At 42.9% G+C, this 17703-nt stretch overlaps 1 protein-coding gene across 2 annotated transcripts in view; it reads left to right on the forward strand.

Annotated features, from left to right (window-relative positions):
• Nucleotides 1–17703, forward strand: part of ATP11C (ATPase phospholipid transporting 11C) — a 330923-nt gene that overhangs the window by 78042 nt on the left and 235178 nt on the right. Inside the window, exon 1 of one of the 2 annotated variants that reach the window (XM_063937409.1) lies at nt 12920–13024. The exons of the other annotated variant lie outside the window; for it this stretch is intronic. Within the exon in view, the coding sequence (XP_063793479.1) occupies nt 12974–13024 (51 nt within the window). The 5' untranslated portion in view covers nt 12920–12973. Of the gene's footprint in view, nt 1–12919; nt 13025–17703 lie in introns of those variants that run through there. 2 annotated transcript variants of the gene reach the window in all.

Consider the following 17703-nt stretch of genomic DNA (forward strand, 5'->3'; position numbering starts at 1 on the left):
TTAAAATATCTCACTTGGAAGGTGGTCATGTTATTAGCCTTGGCTTCGGCTAGGCGAGTGTCGGAATTGGCGGCTTTGTCTCATAAAAGCCCCTATCTGGTTTTCCATATGGATAGAGCGGAATTGCGGACCCGTCCTCAATTCTTGCCTAAGGTGGTGTCATCTTTTCATATGAACCAACCTATTGTGGTGCCTGTAGCTACGCGAGACTTGGAGGATTCCGAGTCCCTTGATGTAGTCAGGGCTTTGAAAATTTACGTGGCCAGAACGGCTAGAGTCAGAAAAACAGAAGCACTGTTTGTCCTATATGCAGCCAATAGTCAAAGCATACTATTGCTCGCTGGATCTGTAACACGATTCAGCAGGCGCATTCTACGGCTGGATTGCCGTTACCAAAATCGGTCAAGGCCCATTCCACTAGGAAGGTGGGCTCGTCTTGGGCGGCTGCCCGAGGGGTCTCGGCAGTACAACTATGCCGAGCTGCTACTTGGTCGGGTTCAAACACCTTTGCAAAGTTCTATAAGTTTGATACCCTGGCTGAGGAGGACCTCCTGTTTGCTCAATCGGTGCTGCTGAGTCATCCGCACTCTCCCGCCCGTTTGGGAGCTTTGGTATTATCCCCATGGTCCTTACGGAGTCCCCAGCATCCTCTAGGACGTAAGAGAAAATAAGATTTTAAACCTACCGGTAAATCTTTTTCTCGTAGTCCGTAGAGGATGCTGGGCGCCCGTCCCAAGTGCGGACTACTTCTGCAAGACTTGTATATAGTTTTGCTTACATAAGGGTTATGTTATAGTTTTCATCGGTCTTGGACTGATGCTATGTTGTTTTCATACTGTTAACTGGTTAGTATATCACAAGTTATACGGTGTGATTGGTGTGGCTGGTATGAATCTTGCCCTTGGATTAACAAAATCCTTTCCTCGTACTGTCCGTCTCCTCTGGGCACAGTTTCTCTAACTGAGGTCTGGAGAAGTTGCATAGAGGGAGGAGCCAGTGCACACCCATACCTAAAGTCTTTCTTAAAGTGCCCATGTCTCCTGCGGAGCCCGTCTATCCCCAATGGTCCTTACGGAGTCCCCAGCCCGTCTATCCCCAATGGTCCTTACGGAGTCCCCAGCCCGTCTATCCATAATGGTCCTTACGGAGTCCCCAGCATCCTCTACGGACTACGAGAAAAAGATTTGCCGGTAGGTTTAAAATCTTATTTTTTCTGCAAAATAAGTGCTGCCATCAAATTTGAGGTACATAAAAATGGGTATAAGTATATATTTTGGTCAATTTAAGGGACATTTAAAAATAAAATAAAAGTAAACAGACCAATTACTCCCACTTGCATGTCTAAAAACACTTGTCCCACTCATAATGCACCCCAATATACCTGTTCCATACCTTGTACCCCAATTTCCATTACTTTGCATTTTGTGACCCCAAAAATGACGGCATTAGTAGCTAATTAAAAATAATAAAAAATGTCTGTGCTTAATTTAGTCATTCAGGGGGGTGTCCAAGGTGTTCTGAACCAAACCCCGACATTTTTAGCTCAAAATAGGGATTTTGTACTACTTATCACCAGCTCTGAGCTGGTTAAGAGAAATCTGTGATAAACCCTATGGAGACTTATCGCCAATAATAGGATACTGAATTACCGCATTTGCGATAATTTATCGCGCCCAACAGGATACTGCCCTTAATGTTGAAACGTCTTTCTTTGGAATTGCATGCTGACTAAATATAATATTATAAAGAATATTTCACGGATTTTGAGATAATGATCTTTCATTTAAGCACAAAGTATTTATGATTTAGAATTCCTTCCACTATCATAAATACTCTGTTTAAATAGCTGTCTGATACCCCCACGTCTCCTGACCCCAGTAGCGGGACTAACGTCAAATGCTACTAAACCTAAAGTGCAAAGTTTATCCATCATGAAATAAAATCTTATAACATTGACGGCTATACAGTATATCCTGGCAAGGAGGTAAGGCCACTGCATGTAACTTATATACTTTACTGCATGTTATTGTCCTCCTGTGTTAGCTGTACTGAAGCCGCCCCTTCAATGACTGAATATTTGCATGTATTTCATAACTCAATATGTGTGGCTCCAAAAAGCATGATGTCAGAGAGTCCATGTAGATCAGATCATTGTCTTGCATATTATAAATGCGGTTGGCAGATTATGATTGATTACCGGTGTGTAGTGATCTTCATGCCATACAATAGCCCAGAGGTTCCCAAACTGTGTGCTGTGGCTCCCTGGGGTGCCTCGGGACACTTGCAGGGGTGCCCTGGGTTGGTGGTCCAGGACCAATTCAAATTATTCATGGTCAATATAATAGGCAAAACCAGTGCTGGTGGCTGCCAGTCATAAAATGTGGCCAAACAGAAGCAAATCTTGTCCCTCACCACACAACTGACCCTAAGGTTGGCATATAAACGCGATCTACTTAATGTAGTATTTCTTTCTAAATTTCTCAATAAGAAATTTTGGCCATGGGGTGCTGTGAAAAAAATTCTGATACTCTAGGGAGCCGTGATTCAAAAAAGTTTGGAAACCACTGCAATAGCCTCATGTTCTAGTGCTGCTCAGTCTGAGTTACAGCAAAAGGGCTGCAGGGGCCTGCGTGGACAGATTAGAAATAGATGCAGCTTCTTGGCATTCCTGATCCAATGTGTAGCCAGGTTTACTGATCAATATCCCGTTGTGTATAAGAAGGAATAGTACATTAAAAACTGTAAACCTTAAATATCTTCTGAAAGCTCCCAAAATGCATCCTGATATAACTGTATAAATGTTATGAGTAAAGCTGCCCATACACCTAAAGATTTATTGTCCGATCTGGCTGGTTGGAACCAAAATCTGGTAAAGTATTGAAGCAAATGACAATTGACTATCTGCTCCCAAACACTGAAAAACAAACAAAAATGGTAAATCAGACAACTTGGTTAAATCAAATGGATTTAACCAATTTGTCTGATTTTACCATTTTTATCAGTCTTCCGGCATTTAGGAGCAAATGGTCAATTGTCATTTGCTCCCATACATTACCAGATTTTCATTCCAACCAGCCAGATCGGACAATTAGGGGTCTATTTATGAAACAGTGAAAAGTGTGGAGAAGTGAGCCAGTGGAGAAGTTGCCCATGGCAACCAATCAGCATTAAAGTAACATTTATAATTTGCATACTATACAACTGTACAGAGCAGCTGATTGGTTGCCATGGGCAACTTCTCCACAGGCTCACTTCTCCTCTCTTTTCACTGCTTCATGAATAGATCCATATCTTTAGGTGAATGGGCAGCTTTTCTTGCAATCTAGGGTGTGGTATGTTAAGTCGACAGTTCTCATGTGCATGGCAACATTCATCACGTCTACACGGATGACATGTCGACATGATAGAATATCAATCTAATGTCCCTGGGTTCCCAGCAGTCCCTTACCTGGGCCTGGCGGCAATAGTCATGTGAACAGCAGTTTAGGAGCAGGTGGGTAAATCCGTGTCGACATTCTAGTGTTGACATGGTTGCTGTTGGCCATCTGTCCGGACACCGCATTCTACAGACTTTAAACTAGTTTAATCGAAATAGACCAATCTTATTCCACCCCTTCCACTGGATCATTCGAATCATTCTAACCTGTGCCAATATTAATAGTCTCTTCATATAACACCGTATGTCCGCTTCTTATAAAATAGACAATGCCATAGTCTGTAATTGAATTATCGCTTGTAAAAACATGTATTTGTTATGTTATCTGTATGGTTTTAGATAAACGTTGCATAGATGTCTGTCTGTGCTATTTTATTGCAGTAATATATTACTCTAATATGAGCCTAAGTCTACACAAGCAGACACCAATGTACTCTATTTTGTGCATCGCATTAGCCAAGTATACTACTGGATAAATACTGCCAGGAAGGATCTAATGATTCCTTCGCTGCATTAGGGTTTATGATGAAATATGTGGCACCGATACTATTATATTGCATTTATATCACAAAAATATTTCATTGCTGTCTGTGGGGCACCTGCATTGTTGCGCATGATGAATAATTAGTATATTTGCCCTATGCACAGCTGTGCACACGGTATGGGAAGAACGGTCCTACACTGGGTTTCAAAACACACATGCACTGGCTGTATTACTTCCGAAAACATAGGTAACTACACGCACGTATAGCTCTGCACAGCCTGCAGTTTCGGCAACACGAACCTTGGGCCCAATTCAGACCTGATCGCAGCAGCAAAATAAATAGTTCTCTAATCTGCAAAACCACGTGCAGTGCAGGTGGGGTAAATATAACATGTGCAAAGAGAGTTAGATTTGGGTGGGGTGTGTTCAAACTGAAATCTAAATTGCAGTGTAAAAAAAAAAATAAGCAGCCATTATTTACCCTGCACAGAAACAAAATAACCCACCCAAATCTAACTCTCTCTGCACATGTTATATTTGCCCCACCTGCACTGCACATGGTTTTGGCCATTAGAGAACAATTTTGCTGCTGCGATCAGGTCTGAATTAGGACCTTTGCCATGAATCCCCAGTTACCACCCAGTTCTGGCCCTCAGTCGCAGGTGGAGTTGTGTAGCACTCTGCAATGCCTGTAGTTATGTACAGTTGGGTCCATAGCATGCACACGGCAAAAGCTTACAATATATGTCCACAAAGCCTACTTGCGTTCATCTCTGTATTGGTCCCCGTGTGAGCAGGGAACGGATTTGTTTCATATTGCTGGGTAACAAAGATAGACTATAGCAGAGGGCGCTAGAAAGGAAAGCAGTGTTCTGAAGTAGCAGGAGGTCAGTAAATTAAAATAATCTACAGTAGAAATCTCACTTCAAGGGGGTAGATTTACTAAAGCTTCTAAAACTAAAGAGCGATTGTGTTGCCTATAACAACCAATCAGATTCTAGCTATTATTTCTCTGTCACAACCTAGAAAATGATACACAGAATCTGATTCGCTGCTATGGACAACATCTCCCTCCACTCTAGATTTTTAGGAACTTTAGTAAATCTACCCTTAAGTCTCAAATAAACTTGTTTACTTTAGAGCAGGCATTCCCAACCACGATCCTCAAGACACACCAACAGTGCAGGTTTTAGTGATATCCAGGCAGGGCCGGTTCCAGGGCTTCTGGCGCCCCGGGCGGCATTGGGGGCGTGGCTTCATACAGGGGGCGTGGTCATTTACGCCCCCCTGTACAGACTGGAATGATGCGCGGTGCGCGATGACGTCATCGCGCACCGCACATCAAAGGTCCTTTCAACGAAGAGAAACTAGACGCGTAGCGTCTAGTTCCCTTCGCGGAGAGGACCTTGGCCGTGCGGTGCGCGATGACGTCATCGCGCACCGCACAGTAAAGGACCTCTCCACGAAGGGAAACTAGACGCGTACGCGTCTAGTTTCCCTTCCCAGCGGCCAGCGGCAGCAGGGCGACAGCGGGGGCCGGGGGGCACACACTGCAGCAGCGGATCTTGCCCTGGTGCGGCGCCCTCCGGAAGGCGGCGCCCCGGGCAAAAGTACTGCTTACCCGTGGCAAGATCCGCTACTGTATCCAGGCTGCAGCACAGATGGTTAAATCAAAATAACTGAGCTACTAATTAAGTCACCTGTGCTGAAGCCTGGATATCACTAAAACCTGCACTGTTGGTGTGCCTTGAGGACCAGTAGCGGATCTTGCCACGGGCAAGCAGGACTTTTGCCTGGGGCGCCGCCTTCCGGAGGGCGCCGCACCATGATAAGATCCGCCACTGTGCCCCCCGCTTTGAAGGGAACCAGTCGCGTAGCGTCTAGTTACCCTTCATGGAGAGGACCTTTGTTGTGCGGTGCGCGATGACGTCATCGCGCACCGCACAGCAAAGGTCCTCTCCATGAAGGGAAACTAGACGCTACGGTCTAGTTTCCCTTCATGGAGAGGACCTTTGCTGTGCGGTGCGCGATGACGTCATCGCGCACCGCATAGCATAGTGGCACAGACACTAGGGGTCATAATTGACCTCTAATGTCTATGCTGTTCTATGGGAGAGACCTAATAACGTCTCTCCCATAGATCGAGGAGAGAAGAGCGGCGCCGGCGGAGGAGGTCTGCAGCGGTCTGGATCAGGAACGGGGATAGTGAGTATACTTTTTTTTATTTTATTTTTTCTTTCAGTGGCGCTTCAGGGGGCACAAATGGGGGTGTGATTGACCACGCCCCCATTTGAAGCCACGCCCCCTATACTTTGCCTGGGCGCCACAAGGGCAAGAAACGGCCTTGTTGAGGACCCTGGTTGGGAATGCCTGCTTTAGAGCTATAGTCTAAAGAGTTTGTTTTTTGTTTGGAGTTTGTTTTTTGTTTGGAGTTTGTTTTTTGTTTGGAGTTAGGTTTTTTAGTTTGGTGTTTTGTTTTTTGTTTTTCAGGTTGGACTGTTTTGGTAGTTTAGGGTTTAATAACTTTTTGGTTCAGGGAACTATTATTATTAGATGAAAACTCACAAATGGAGATCATAGGGCTGTATGTGAGCATGTTTCCGGGTCTCTGTTCTGCATATCCCCCAATGGAAGTGCACCTTTCACATGTAGATCAGTTGTACAATGTCTGCATGTGATGATGCCCTTTGTGTGTATGCACAGCCCTGTAATTAGTCTTTCAGTGCTGAATCTTAATTGGTATTTTCCGAAACATAAAATGGAAACCGCAATTAAATGCGCCTTTCTTCCCATCAAAACTGCAAGTCATATGTTATTCTTTATCCTACCTCTTATATTTTCTCTATAATGGGAGTTTTTATAGTCTCTCTGTATTCTCTTCTACTACTGATGAGGCTACAGCCTGAGTGCATTATTTGTAACATGAAAGGACTCATCGTTTTCACCTTTCTTCCAATCCAGGATAGAAATTAAACCTAGCAAATAGACTGTAAAGAGATGGAGCATATTTCTGGAACCAGCAAAACCACCTTGCAGCTGTGTGCGTATTCTGGGCTTGTGGGTTTTTTTTTCTTCATTGTTTGACCGTTCATCCAGTCAAGGCTTGTTCCTATCTGACAAACAAATCAATAAGGCATGCCAGGGGGACTGTACATCATGCTGTGGTGGAAGATGCATGCAGAGCAGAGAGTGCATGCTTTTATTCCTTGTGTAGGGAGGCCAATCTCTGGCCATTTTTTCAATCCTGGGTATCGGGGGGGGGGGGGGGGATACACAGGATTGGCGTTTTCCATGTGTGGCCGCCCCCCTCTCCCCACACACATAACTCTCCATACACCGGGGGGACGACGAGATCGACTGCTCTCTCCCGGTGGCGTGTGATAGTGCAGTGTGACCTCTCATTGCACGTCATGCTGTGCTGGGGAGCCGGAAGGAGGAAACCGGGCAGCATCTGAGCGTCCTTAGGACGCTCAACGCTGATCCCTCAATCCCCGGTATTGGAGCTTCCAATCCCAGGATTGAATCAAGGCCGTTTTTCGGCCTAAATCCCGGGATCCCGCCCATTCCGGGTTTGGCCTGCCTATTCTCGGGTGTCTTCTGTTTCAGTGGTGTTGGGTTTTTTAAATTTTGTTTTTCCAATCTATTCTGGTTATGAGAATAGAAAGGAAAGAAGAAATGTACAGACCCAGGCTCTACACATAGAGGATTGGTTCTTTGACGGAAATTAAACAGATCTAGTATTGGACGTGGTGACAGTCTGCAACACAGTTGATCATCAAATGTGTGACAAAATATTCAGAATGTCCAGCGTGGCCGATTTGATATATCTGTGCAAGATATCGTTCATGGTGTGTAGACACCGGCAGATGGTCAAGACAATATATTGTTTATCGGCTGTATGAATGATATTATCCAGTGTGTACCCAGCTTAATCCTAAACCTTTCCCTGTCGATATTCAGACCATGACAACACGACTGCAGATGTATACCCTGATTGTCGGTCAGTTGGGCAATGACTGAATCTCACACGGCCATAGTGATGGGGGTGTCCATGTAAGCCATTTATCTCCAATTGTCAAGCGCAATGGAATATGCTGTGCTATATAAGAAACTTTTAATAATAAATGTATCTCTGGGTGCAGGCCTACAACGTGTGATGTATAGTGACTGAGGGTACCACAGGCCTCACAAGCAGACCTGGATTTATGTCCAGGGCCTCTGCTCACAAACCCCAGCCTTGGCTTGTGTCTTCCACCGCGCCCGCAGCATGGCGAGCGCATTGAGCCTGCAAGGAGCATGCTATTGTTCACCCCACTGCCGGCATACCCGTGGTTGGGATCCCGCTGTCGGTATACTGACGGCCAGGAATCCGACCACCGGGTTTACATACTGATCCCCTGGCCAGACTCATAAAGTGGCCGATTGGTAAGTGTGTATGCTTACTGAAATCAGTGCCACGGTTGCTGGGTCTTTCAGTCAGTGGTGTCATTGGCCAAATGTGTACCCAGCCTTACAGATATGTTTTTATTCATTTAGAATGCTTTGGGGCTAGTGGAACTGTCAATTTTTGTGGAGATTTGGGAGCTTTTACATCTTTTTTAAATTATGGATTGATGAAGATGTGTGGTTTGACGGCCATTGACTGGAGATATAGTACTTATACAGATAAATGGTTTATTTGATCTTACTGTGACTCATTTACGTTATATTGTTGTGTGTCACTGAATTTGTGCGTAGTGGATGAGTGTAGAGCAGTGGTTCTCAAACTCTGTCCTCAGGACCCCACACAGTGCATGTTTTGCAGGTAACCCAGCAGGTGCACAGGTGTATTAATTACTCACTGACACATTTTAAAAGGTCCACAGGTGGAGCTAATTATTTCACTTGCGATTCTGTGAGGAGACCTGCAAAACATGCACTGTGTGGGGTCCTGAGGACCGAGTTTGAGAACCTGTGGTGTAGAGCAAAGAATAATGGCTGATTCTAGAGCAGACTGTCGGCCTAATTCGTGTTTGTACGCACATGTAATTGCGATTTTTCAGGCTATGGAACTGCAAATGTTAGCAAGTGATGCTGACGCCCACCGGAGCGATCACAAATTGCGTACACATTTGCAACCTATATGCCAAAACAAGGAAAATGAAGGCTACGTGTAGACTTATGGCTACACAGACTGGACACGGCAGTAGAAACGCAGGGTCCATGTTTTTGCACATACAAGCTTGCAGCCGACCGCAGATAGGCACCCCAAAAATGGCCATGACACACCTGCGTTTTTCCAACCACTCCCTGTTTACCCCAATAACAAAGGTCACTTCTGTCAATCACTTCTCCATGAAATCCTCATTGCGAGCGGGATCACCTCAGCACCTTGTCCCATGTCCATTGCCATCACAGCACATGCGCAGTCTGCCGATAATAGCTCCTGTTGCGATAATATCGGCATTGCGTACAGACATGAATTAGGCCCCATGTGTCTTTTCACACCTCTCACGTTCTTACATGTACACTCGTATATGTTGCTTAAATAGGTCTTTTGATACTTGAACAGTGTTTACATGTTTTTGTGTTGTGTAAACTTCTTGTTGCTGGTGTTAGATATCCTGTTTATAGATAGTTACACCATGAACTATTCCTTCCTTTTATTTATGCTCAAAATTGTATCTGCTGAAATAAAAATAGGCTACATCTTAGAAATGCCTTTCATCGCTAAAAATCTTGGCGTGTTTAAAGAGAAAATATATTGTTTAAAAATAGGATTTATTTACACTTTATTTTTGTTTGAGTTAACAATATGAGAATAGCTATTCCCACAGGAATGTTTCTCTCTGTATTTACCTGCAGTATGACTTGCAGCTGACTGAAGCAGTTAAGATAAATGTAATTTCCTATTGACAATCTTACAGTGGCGGACATTTGCATGAAAAGATTGCATAATTCTTGTAACGTGTAATGCAAACCAACATTTAATGAAATGAAAAGAAGAAATAGAGGTGATGGTGGCGCTGGCAGGCCTGTGTATGTGTGCACCCTGGGATTAGCTGCCACCTGGTGAGGAGGTAGCCGGCCTCCTCAAGAAACAAAGCAACTAGGGAAAATTACCAGGTAGGCGCTTAATGCCAATTGATGGACACAGTGGTAAAAAATTAAACCAATTTATTACATAGATTGACAACAAACAACACATAAAAATAAACAAGACCACAATACAATAGTAGTATAAAACTGAGGTTCCGGAGACCTCTAGATTAAATAATAAGTTAAAACTAATTGAATGTACTCAGAAGGTAGTCACAATACCTGTGTATTAGAGAATAATTTGAGATGTCTCTGCATCATATTTATTTATATGTAAAAATAAAAATATAAATAAAAATAAAAATATAAATATAAATAAATAAATAAATGAATTTAAAAATGAGTGATCTGTCCAATTGAGAAATTTATATGTGATAAAGAATGCAGTAATATTATCTTGTTTAATCATTAAAATAATTAATATCCTGCTTTATAATTGGAAAGTATAAAGTATTACATTCTGTCCGCATCGCAATATTATTAATATGCTAATATTAAGTTTTTTAAATGTTAATTATTGTTGTATATTTAATACGGACCACTTTTAGTACTCTAAGCTAAGCATTACTATATGAAAGTGCAAATGAGAATTCACCAGCTGAATTCTCACATACACCTGTTCTCACTAATTAGAACTGACAAGGTATAAAAGAGTGAGAATCAATGCTCTGAGTAGAACACTCTGCCTCTTGAAGAAGCCGCCTGGGGTGCGGAGAAACGCGTTGAGGATACAGAGAGAAGGAGCCCCAATACCTATTGCCAACAAGAATTGAAGTGTGTCCTCCCAGCAGTTCATTTAAACTACTGCCGACACTTGTTATATCTTCAGCGTGACTATTTCATTTAATCCCTTGGACCATACTGGGAACACCTGGTGATTCATCTTGGTGAGCACTATTCCACCAGCACTGGGGGTGGAGCACGCTGTACCGGTGCATCTACACTTTGCCGGAGGAAAGAGCGACTTTTCAGCTGACGCTACAGACAGCTCACGCCACGGACGAATCCTGCCGCTGACGGATGTCTCACCCATGCTTAGGGTGATAGAGAGCGGCCACGCACATCGATACCATTGCGGTATAATAAAGGAAATGCCGTCCAGTCTGTGAGTAACAGCTATTTTACTTCTGTCCATCCTTGCACTGTTCATACCAAAATCGGCAAGTGATGAACTCTTTCCTAATTGGAACCTAATACACATTGTGAGGACACCCACATGCACAATTGTGCCAAGTATTTGTGTGTTTTTTACATCTGGGCAAGAAACCTAATATAGCCAAAAGCTATCAAAGAATTATTCTCTAATACACAGGTATTGTGACTACCTTCTGAGTACATTCAATTAGTTTTAACTTATTATTTAATCTAGAGGTCTCCGGAACCTCAGTTTTATACTACTATTGTATTGTGGTCTTGTTTATTTTTATGTGTTGTTTGTTGTCAATCTATGTAATAAATTGGTTTAATTTTTTACCACTGTGTCCATCAATTGGCATTAAGCGCCTACCTGGTAATTTTCCCTAGTTGCTTTATTTAATGAAATGAATCATCTTTTATAGAATTACCATATGCAGGACACAAAGAACGAGCATGATATCACTGAAGTACAGAAACCTTCCACCCTATGTACCCCTGTGATGTAATTGGGGCATATGAATTGCTAGCTAATGTTCCCATAGATCAGCCGCGGCCAACCCGTGGCTCTTGAGCCACATGCGGCTCTTTCATTATTCAAATGTGGCTCCCAACACTCAGTCACCTGACCACAACAGATCTGGAAACTGGTGCACTCCAGCCAGACACACAGCAGCACTATGGCGACTGAAAACTGAGGTAGCGAGATACTGGGCTGTAGTGACATATGAGGGTGGGCTGGAGTGACACAAGGGGGAGCTGGCTGGAGTGATACAGGCGGGTGCTGGCTGGAGGGGCACAATGGGGGAGCGAACTGGAGTGACACGGGAGGGTTCTTCTGGAGTGACACGGGAGGGTTCTGTTTGGAGTGGGTTCTGTCTGGAGTGACACGGGAGGGTTCTGTCTGGAGTGACACGGGAGGGTTCTGTCTGGAGTGACACGGGAGGGTTCTGTCTGGAGTGACACGGGAGGGTTCTGTCTGGAGTGACACGGGAGGGTTCTGTCTGGAGTGACACGGGAGGGTTCTGTCTGGAGTGACACAGGAGGGTTCTGTCTGGAGTGACACAGGAGGGTGTTGGCAGGAGTGACACAGGAGGGTACTAGCAAGAGTGACACATTTGCACATGTAGGAGCTCGCTGGAGTGACACAGGCAGGTAATGGCTGAAGTGACACATGGAGGAGCTGAAGTGTATTATGTGAATATGGCTTTTTTAATGTATTTTATGTTTATTCTGGCTTTAAAATGTATTTTGTGTGGATCTGGCATTTTCATTGTATTTTATACCAGGGGTGTGGCCTAGCAGGCATAAGGCCACACCCCATTTTTGCACACGCGCCTCAGCTTGATGTCAGCTCTTTGACGTACCTAACAAGAATTTTTGGCTCTTTGTCTCTGACTGGTGGCCACCCCTGCCTTAGATCATTTGTTGAGCTTGCAAAACTGCTGCCTCTAGTTCTTGCGTCATAGACTTTGAAGGCTCACATTAAATTTAGGGGCTACATTCTCATGAAGATTTTGTCAACATGCTAAATATAGGTGGCAGGTGTATTGTAAAGGAAAAATATGATTTCTCAGGAATGTTTGTTTTAAAGGAAAATTAGGGCTGAAGCAGAATGGGTGACTTGAGTGTGCATTTTGTTAGCAAAGCTTTATCCCACAATGATTTCATTAATGTTTGCATCTTGTTCTGCTTTTTGTTGGCTTTGTGTTATGGTTAACTCTGTACAAATTCTTCTGGTGACCTTTGTCCACTCAGCATTCTAGAACACCAGCCTAGCTGCTGAATTTACTGTACAGCTCTGCTGAGGAACTTAAATCGTGGGCATTGTTTTGCTTGCAATGCAAGCAGTATCCAATGAAGAATCTTGGTTTAGATTGTGGTCATTATGGGTAAGACTGCATTTTTCTTTTTCTTTTTTTTTTCTTATTTGGAGAAATTTACATTGTTCTGCTTTTGGTACTTTTTCTGCAGTTTAGCTGTGCAGTGTCTACAAGTTTTTAAATTAACAGAATCTCAGAATATTTTTTTTTTTCATAGCTACAAACGTGGTATTGTGTAGTACAGATTGATAACTACGTTTTGAATGGGTGTTAAGTAAGTGACCCTGTTTGGGGAAGTTTTTTTGTTACACATTTCGTTTTCGGTCAATAAACATCATGACACATGGACCTTAAAATGGCCAGGAATAGCAAGAACACATGCTATTGTTTTTTTGACATTGTTCTGTACAGGTTTCGTTATGACATTGATTTATATTTTTACATCTTGATAGTGCCCCAAGTTGTTTTTTTTTTTTTTTTTTTTGCATTGGATCAGCTGGTATTCTAGTATTTGTGGCACTGTTAACGCTTGCGTAGGTCTTCATCATGCTCTGCAGATGCCATTATTAAGGAATGGCAGTTGGTTCCCCCATACTCTTTATAATCCATTCCTGAAGCAACTGCAGTAAGGACACCACAGACATTCCCCACGCAGACAGCATGCTCCTCACCAACTGTTGGTGACAGCCGATGTGTTTCATCACTAAGCTGAGAGTTTGCTGTAAGAGAACTAAAGCCAGGTGAATAGCAGGACTTTAGTACATAAAGGTTCCCTTGGACTTCTATATCACTATTTCTCATGTGAACGGTTACATGGGCATTTATTGGTTCCATGTGATAGGATATGTATTGACCTATATGGGTATGACAATGGTGACTTGCGTGGTTTGGTGGGTACAGCAGCTCCAGCAGTGCTATTGGCCAGCTGATGATGCCTTCCTTTTTTTTTTTCTGTAGCGGTTTCGGTGGTTAGTATTGCTAACCCCTAACCCTAGTGCAAAACTGTATATTCCCTGTCTGCATTCACAGAATGTCAGCATTTCACATGTCGACATATAAGAGGTCGTTATTCTGAGCATGCCCCCATGTTGACATTTCAACAATATCAACATAACAGTCAACATAATGACTGCATCCCCATGTGATGATGTACGTATTGGCCCTCACCTGGATATGTGCAAAGGTATAATTCTACACTTCTAGAACAGTTCTATGACAAATACTTTTTTCTTTAATATAAAGGATGTAAATGTGTAAGCGTATTTTGTAGATATTACACCGGATTTATCTGGAGAGGACAAATGAGTAACATGAAGTGGGCCGTCTTGGCTACTGGCTGAAATGCATTTCCTAAAGAATCATAGATGAGTTTACAGTGTATATTTTAAAAGTGCACGTTTGAAATTTGAGCATGTTTGATCCACATACAGTAGATTGAATTGGAATCTAGCAGACTATTTATTGTTTTATACTAATTTTGATTTGTTGATTTATTGTTAAAGAACATTTTGAAAACCGTATCACGCACAATTTGTGGCCCTTTAAGCCTTTTGTTTTATATACTCACATTCGGGGATTGAGTTGTGCTTGTTTTATGACAGCTTCTGAAAATCTCGGCATGCGTCTGTGTAATAGTTTTCACATACTGTACACGTCTTGCCTTCCAAGTTTATATTTTGGGAAGGGTGCAGCTTTTTTAGCTACAGTACTTAGAACAAAGGCGCAGCTAACCACTGCAACTATTTTACTTGGGGTCCAAAAACAACACCCATCACATCTGTTTTAAATATATTGTCAGAGCTGGATGTGGGATATTTTTTATTCAGTTGCAGCATAAAGTAAATTATTTAAAACGTAGGTAAACATGCAGTAATACTGTATTTGTTGAACATTGGGATTTGCCTGGTTTTATCTTTCCCTGTAGGTCAGAACAGCTTTATTTCTTCAAGTGATAATCATTTCTTAGATGCTTACTGAATGCTGTCATGTTCCACATTCACCTGAATGTATGAGGCGAGCATGGCAGAGGTGACATTCAGAAAGGAAGGTCAGCCTACGCCATTGTTTGTTTTTTCATTGATCTTTTATGCCTCTTTAAAAAAACAAACAACAAAGCAGCATTTAAACGTTGTCCGGATGGGGCCAAAGTCTATCCAAAGTCCCAAGTCCCAGACTTCGGTTTGTGAATTAACTGACCTATCTGCAGTAATGTACACTATATCATACTTAAAAAAAAAAAAAAAAAAAAAAAAAAATCCTGTCTAAAGCTTACATTATTGAATAGGAAAATAGCCAATCTGTGCTGCATATACCTTTTTCTTTTTTTCTTATCGTATCACCAGTTTAGATGTCATCATTGTAGCTTCTAAGCAGCAGAAAATGTACATCTGATAGTCACCATATTGGGGTAAATTCAATCGATGTTCTTGCCCCCACCATTAATTGCGGCTATATTTTTACCTGCAGCAAGTCAGGGGTGAAATTGGCCCGCGAGAGGTAGGGGGCAGTTCTGCTGCCACTGCTGGCGTTTATACACTCTTCCAATGGCAACTTACCCCCTTTGCCCCTAAGTGAATCAACTCCGTAGTGCCTATTTGGATGTGGTATGATATATCGACATTCAGAAAGCCGAAATGAGTATTTACATACAGAAATTACAACATGGTCATAATGTTGACCTGTTCATTATGGCTACATTGCTTTGTGCATGTCGACAGTCAAAATAGCATTTTTGTGCTAAATTTAGGGTTACGCTAAAATATTGAAAAATGCTATGTTGACATTTGACTGGTAACATGCCCAGTGTCAATTAATGAACATGTATTCACTATTTCTGTATGTTTTTATACAGTATGTTGCACATCAATATACAATTCTGACTGTTGACATTCTGACTGGAAACCATCTATTTTTCATATTGCCTACTTGCATAGCTGTCTCTCATGTTTAGATTTAGGCTTCTGATAACCATACTCTATTAAAGTTGCACCTGTTTCAGCAGCATATTGTGGTGGAGTATGGATGCAGTATAGGTCCATATACGGGTGTAGTACGGTATGCCGGCGGTCGGGCTCCCGGCGACCAGCATACCGGCGCCGGGAGCCCGACCGCCGGCATACCGACAACGTGGCGAGCGCAAAGGAGCCCCTTGCGGGCACGGTGGTGCGCTACGCGCGCCACACTATTTTATTCTCCCTCCAGGGGGGTCGTGGACCCCCACGAGGGAGCATAGCTGTCAGTATGCCGGGTGTCGGGATTCCGGCGCCGGTATACTGTGCGCCGGGATCCCGACATTCGGCATACTGAAGACCACCCCCATATACAGATCTGGCCCTGGTAACTCCTTTACACTGAGAGAGGCAGAACAGAAGTGGGAAGGGACGGCCAAATACAGACACAGGGCCTAATTCAGAGTTGATAGCAGCAGCAAATTTGTTAGCAGTTGGGCAAAACCATGTGCACTGCAGGGAGGGAGGGCAGATATAACATGTGCAGAGAGATTTAGATTTGGGTGGGGTGTGTTCAAACTGAAATCTAAATTGCAGTGTGAAAATAAAGCAGCCAGTATTTACCCTGCACATAAACAAAATAACCCACTCAAATCTAACTCTCTTTCTGCAAATGTTGTATCTGCTCCACCTGCAGTGCACATGGTTTTGCCCAGCTGCTAACAAATATGCTGCTGCGATCAACTCTGAATTACCCCCAAAGTATAGTAAGGGTGTGTTTGCATAATTTCGAGCAGAGACTTCACATGGAGATGCAAACTTTACTCTCAGTAGCCGTATCTCTTGCATGCGCCTAAGGGCTGCTTAGGATTACTGTCACCATAGCTAGCAAATTCCAATTGGCAGATTTCAAATTCACCTCAGAAGTGATAGATGCTCCATGTTGCGTATGTCTATTATACAGTATATGATTTTGTGGTCATATTTTAGAATTAAGTTTGCAGTGGTGTCACTAGTGTTGGTGTTACCCAGTGCAGACACCTTGTGCGCGCCACAGAAGGCAAGGCCTTGTGCCCATAAAGACGTAACTGTGTGTCACGCTCCCATTCTCATCATCCTGTGGGCTTGCCCAGTGCTTTTGGAGCTGCTGGGCAGCCCCCAGCCGATCCTGGCGCACATGTGAGCTGTTTTGGTGTCCCCTCCTGGAATGGTGCGGCCCACACCCCCTAGTCACACCACTGTAAGTTGGCTACTTTTATTCCACATCCTGTTGCACAGATGATCAGGGGAAAGTATTACTGCCAATGCTTGTGCTGGTTGCTGTTCTTTCTGTGATCGTCAGCAGCAATACTCGGTGACCTCTCATATAACTGCTGGGTTTCTAATAAGCTGTGGGATGGACGTTCAGTTGTAGATCATGGAATAATGAATGTGGTGCTGGTGCCTGGGGTGAATAATAATACAAAGAAATTAGTTTCCTTACAAGTATTAAAAAAAAAAAAAAAGTTGTGGCAGAAATGATGAAGGGGGTCATTTAGTATCATATGTGACAGTTGGATCCGTGATTACAACTAGTTATCTTTTCTGATATGCTTTTTTTTGTTTTTGTATCTTGTGTTTTTTTTTAAATGCAAATGAAAATTAATCCTATTGGGAAGGAAGTGCTATATAATCATTGTTGTTGTTATTTTATTTATTATTAGAAGCCAAAGGAGCAGAAGTATTAAACTTTCTAAAAGGCAGCAAGTGGAGTATTTCATCAAAGCAACCAATGAGCTTCTAGCTATCATATTTTTTTTT

The sequence above is a fragment of the Pseudophryne corroboree genome, chromosome 8, assembly GCF_028390025.1.
Source record: "Pseudophryne corroboree isolate aPseCor3 chromosome 8, aPseCor3.hap2, whole genome shotgun sequence".
Lineage (NCBI taxonomy): Eukaryota > Metazoa > Chordata > Amphibia > Anura > Myobatrachidae > Pseudophryne > Pseudophryne corroboree.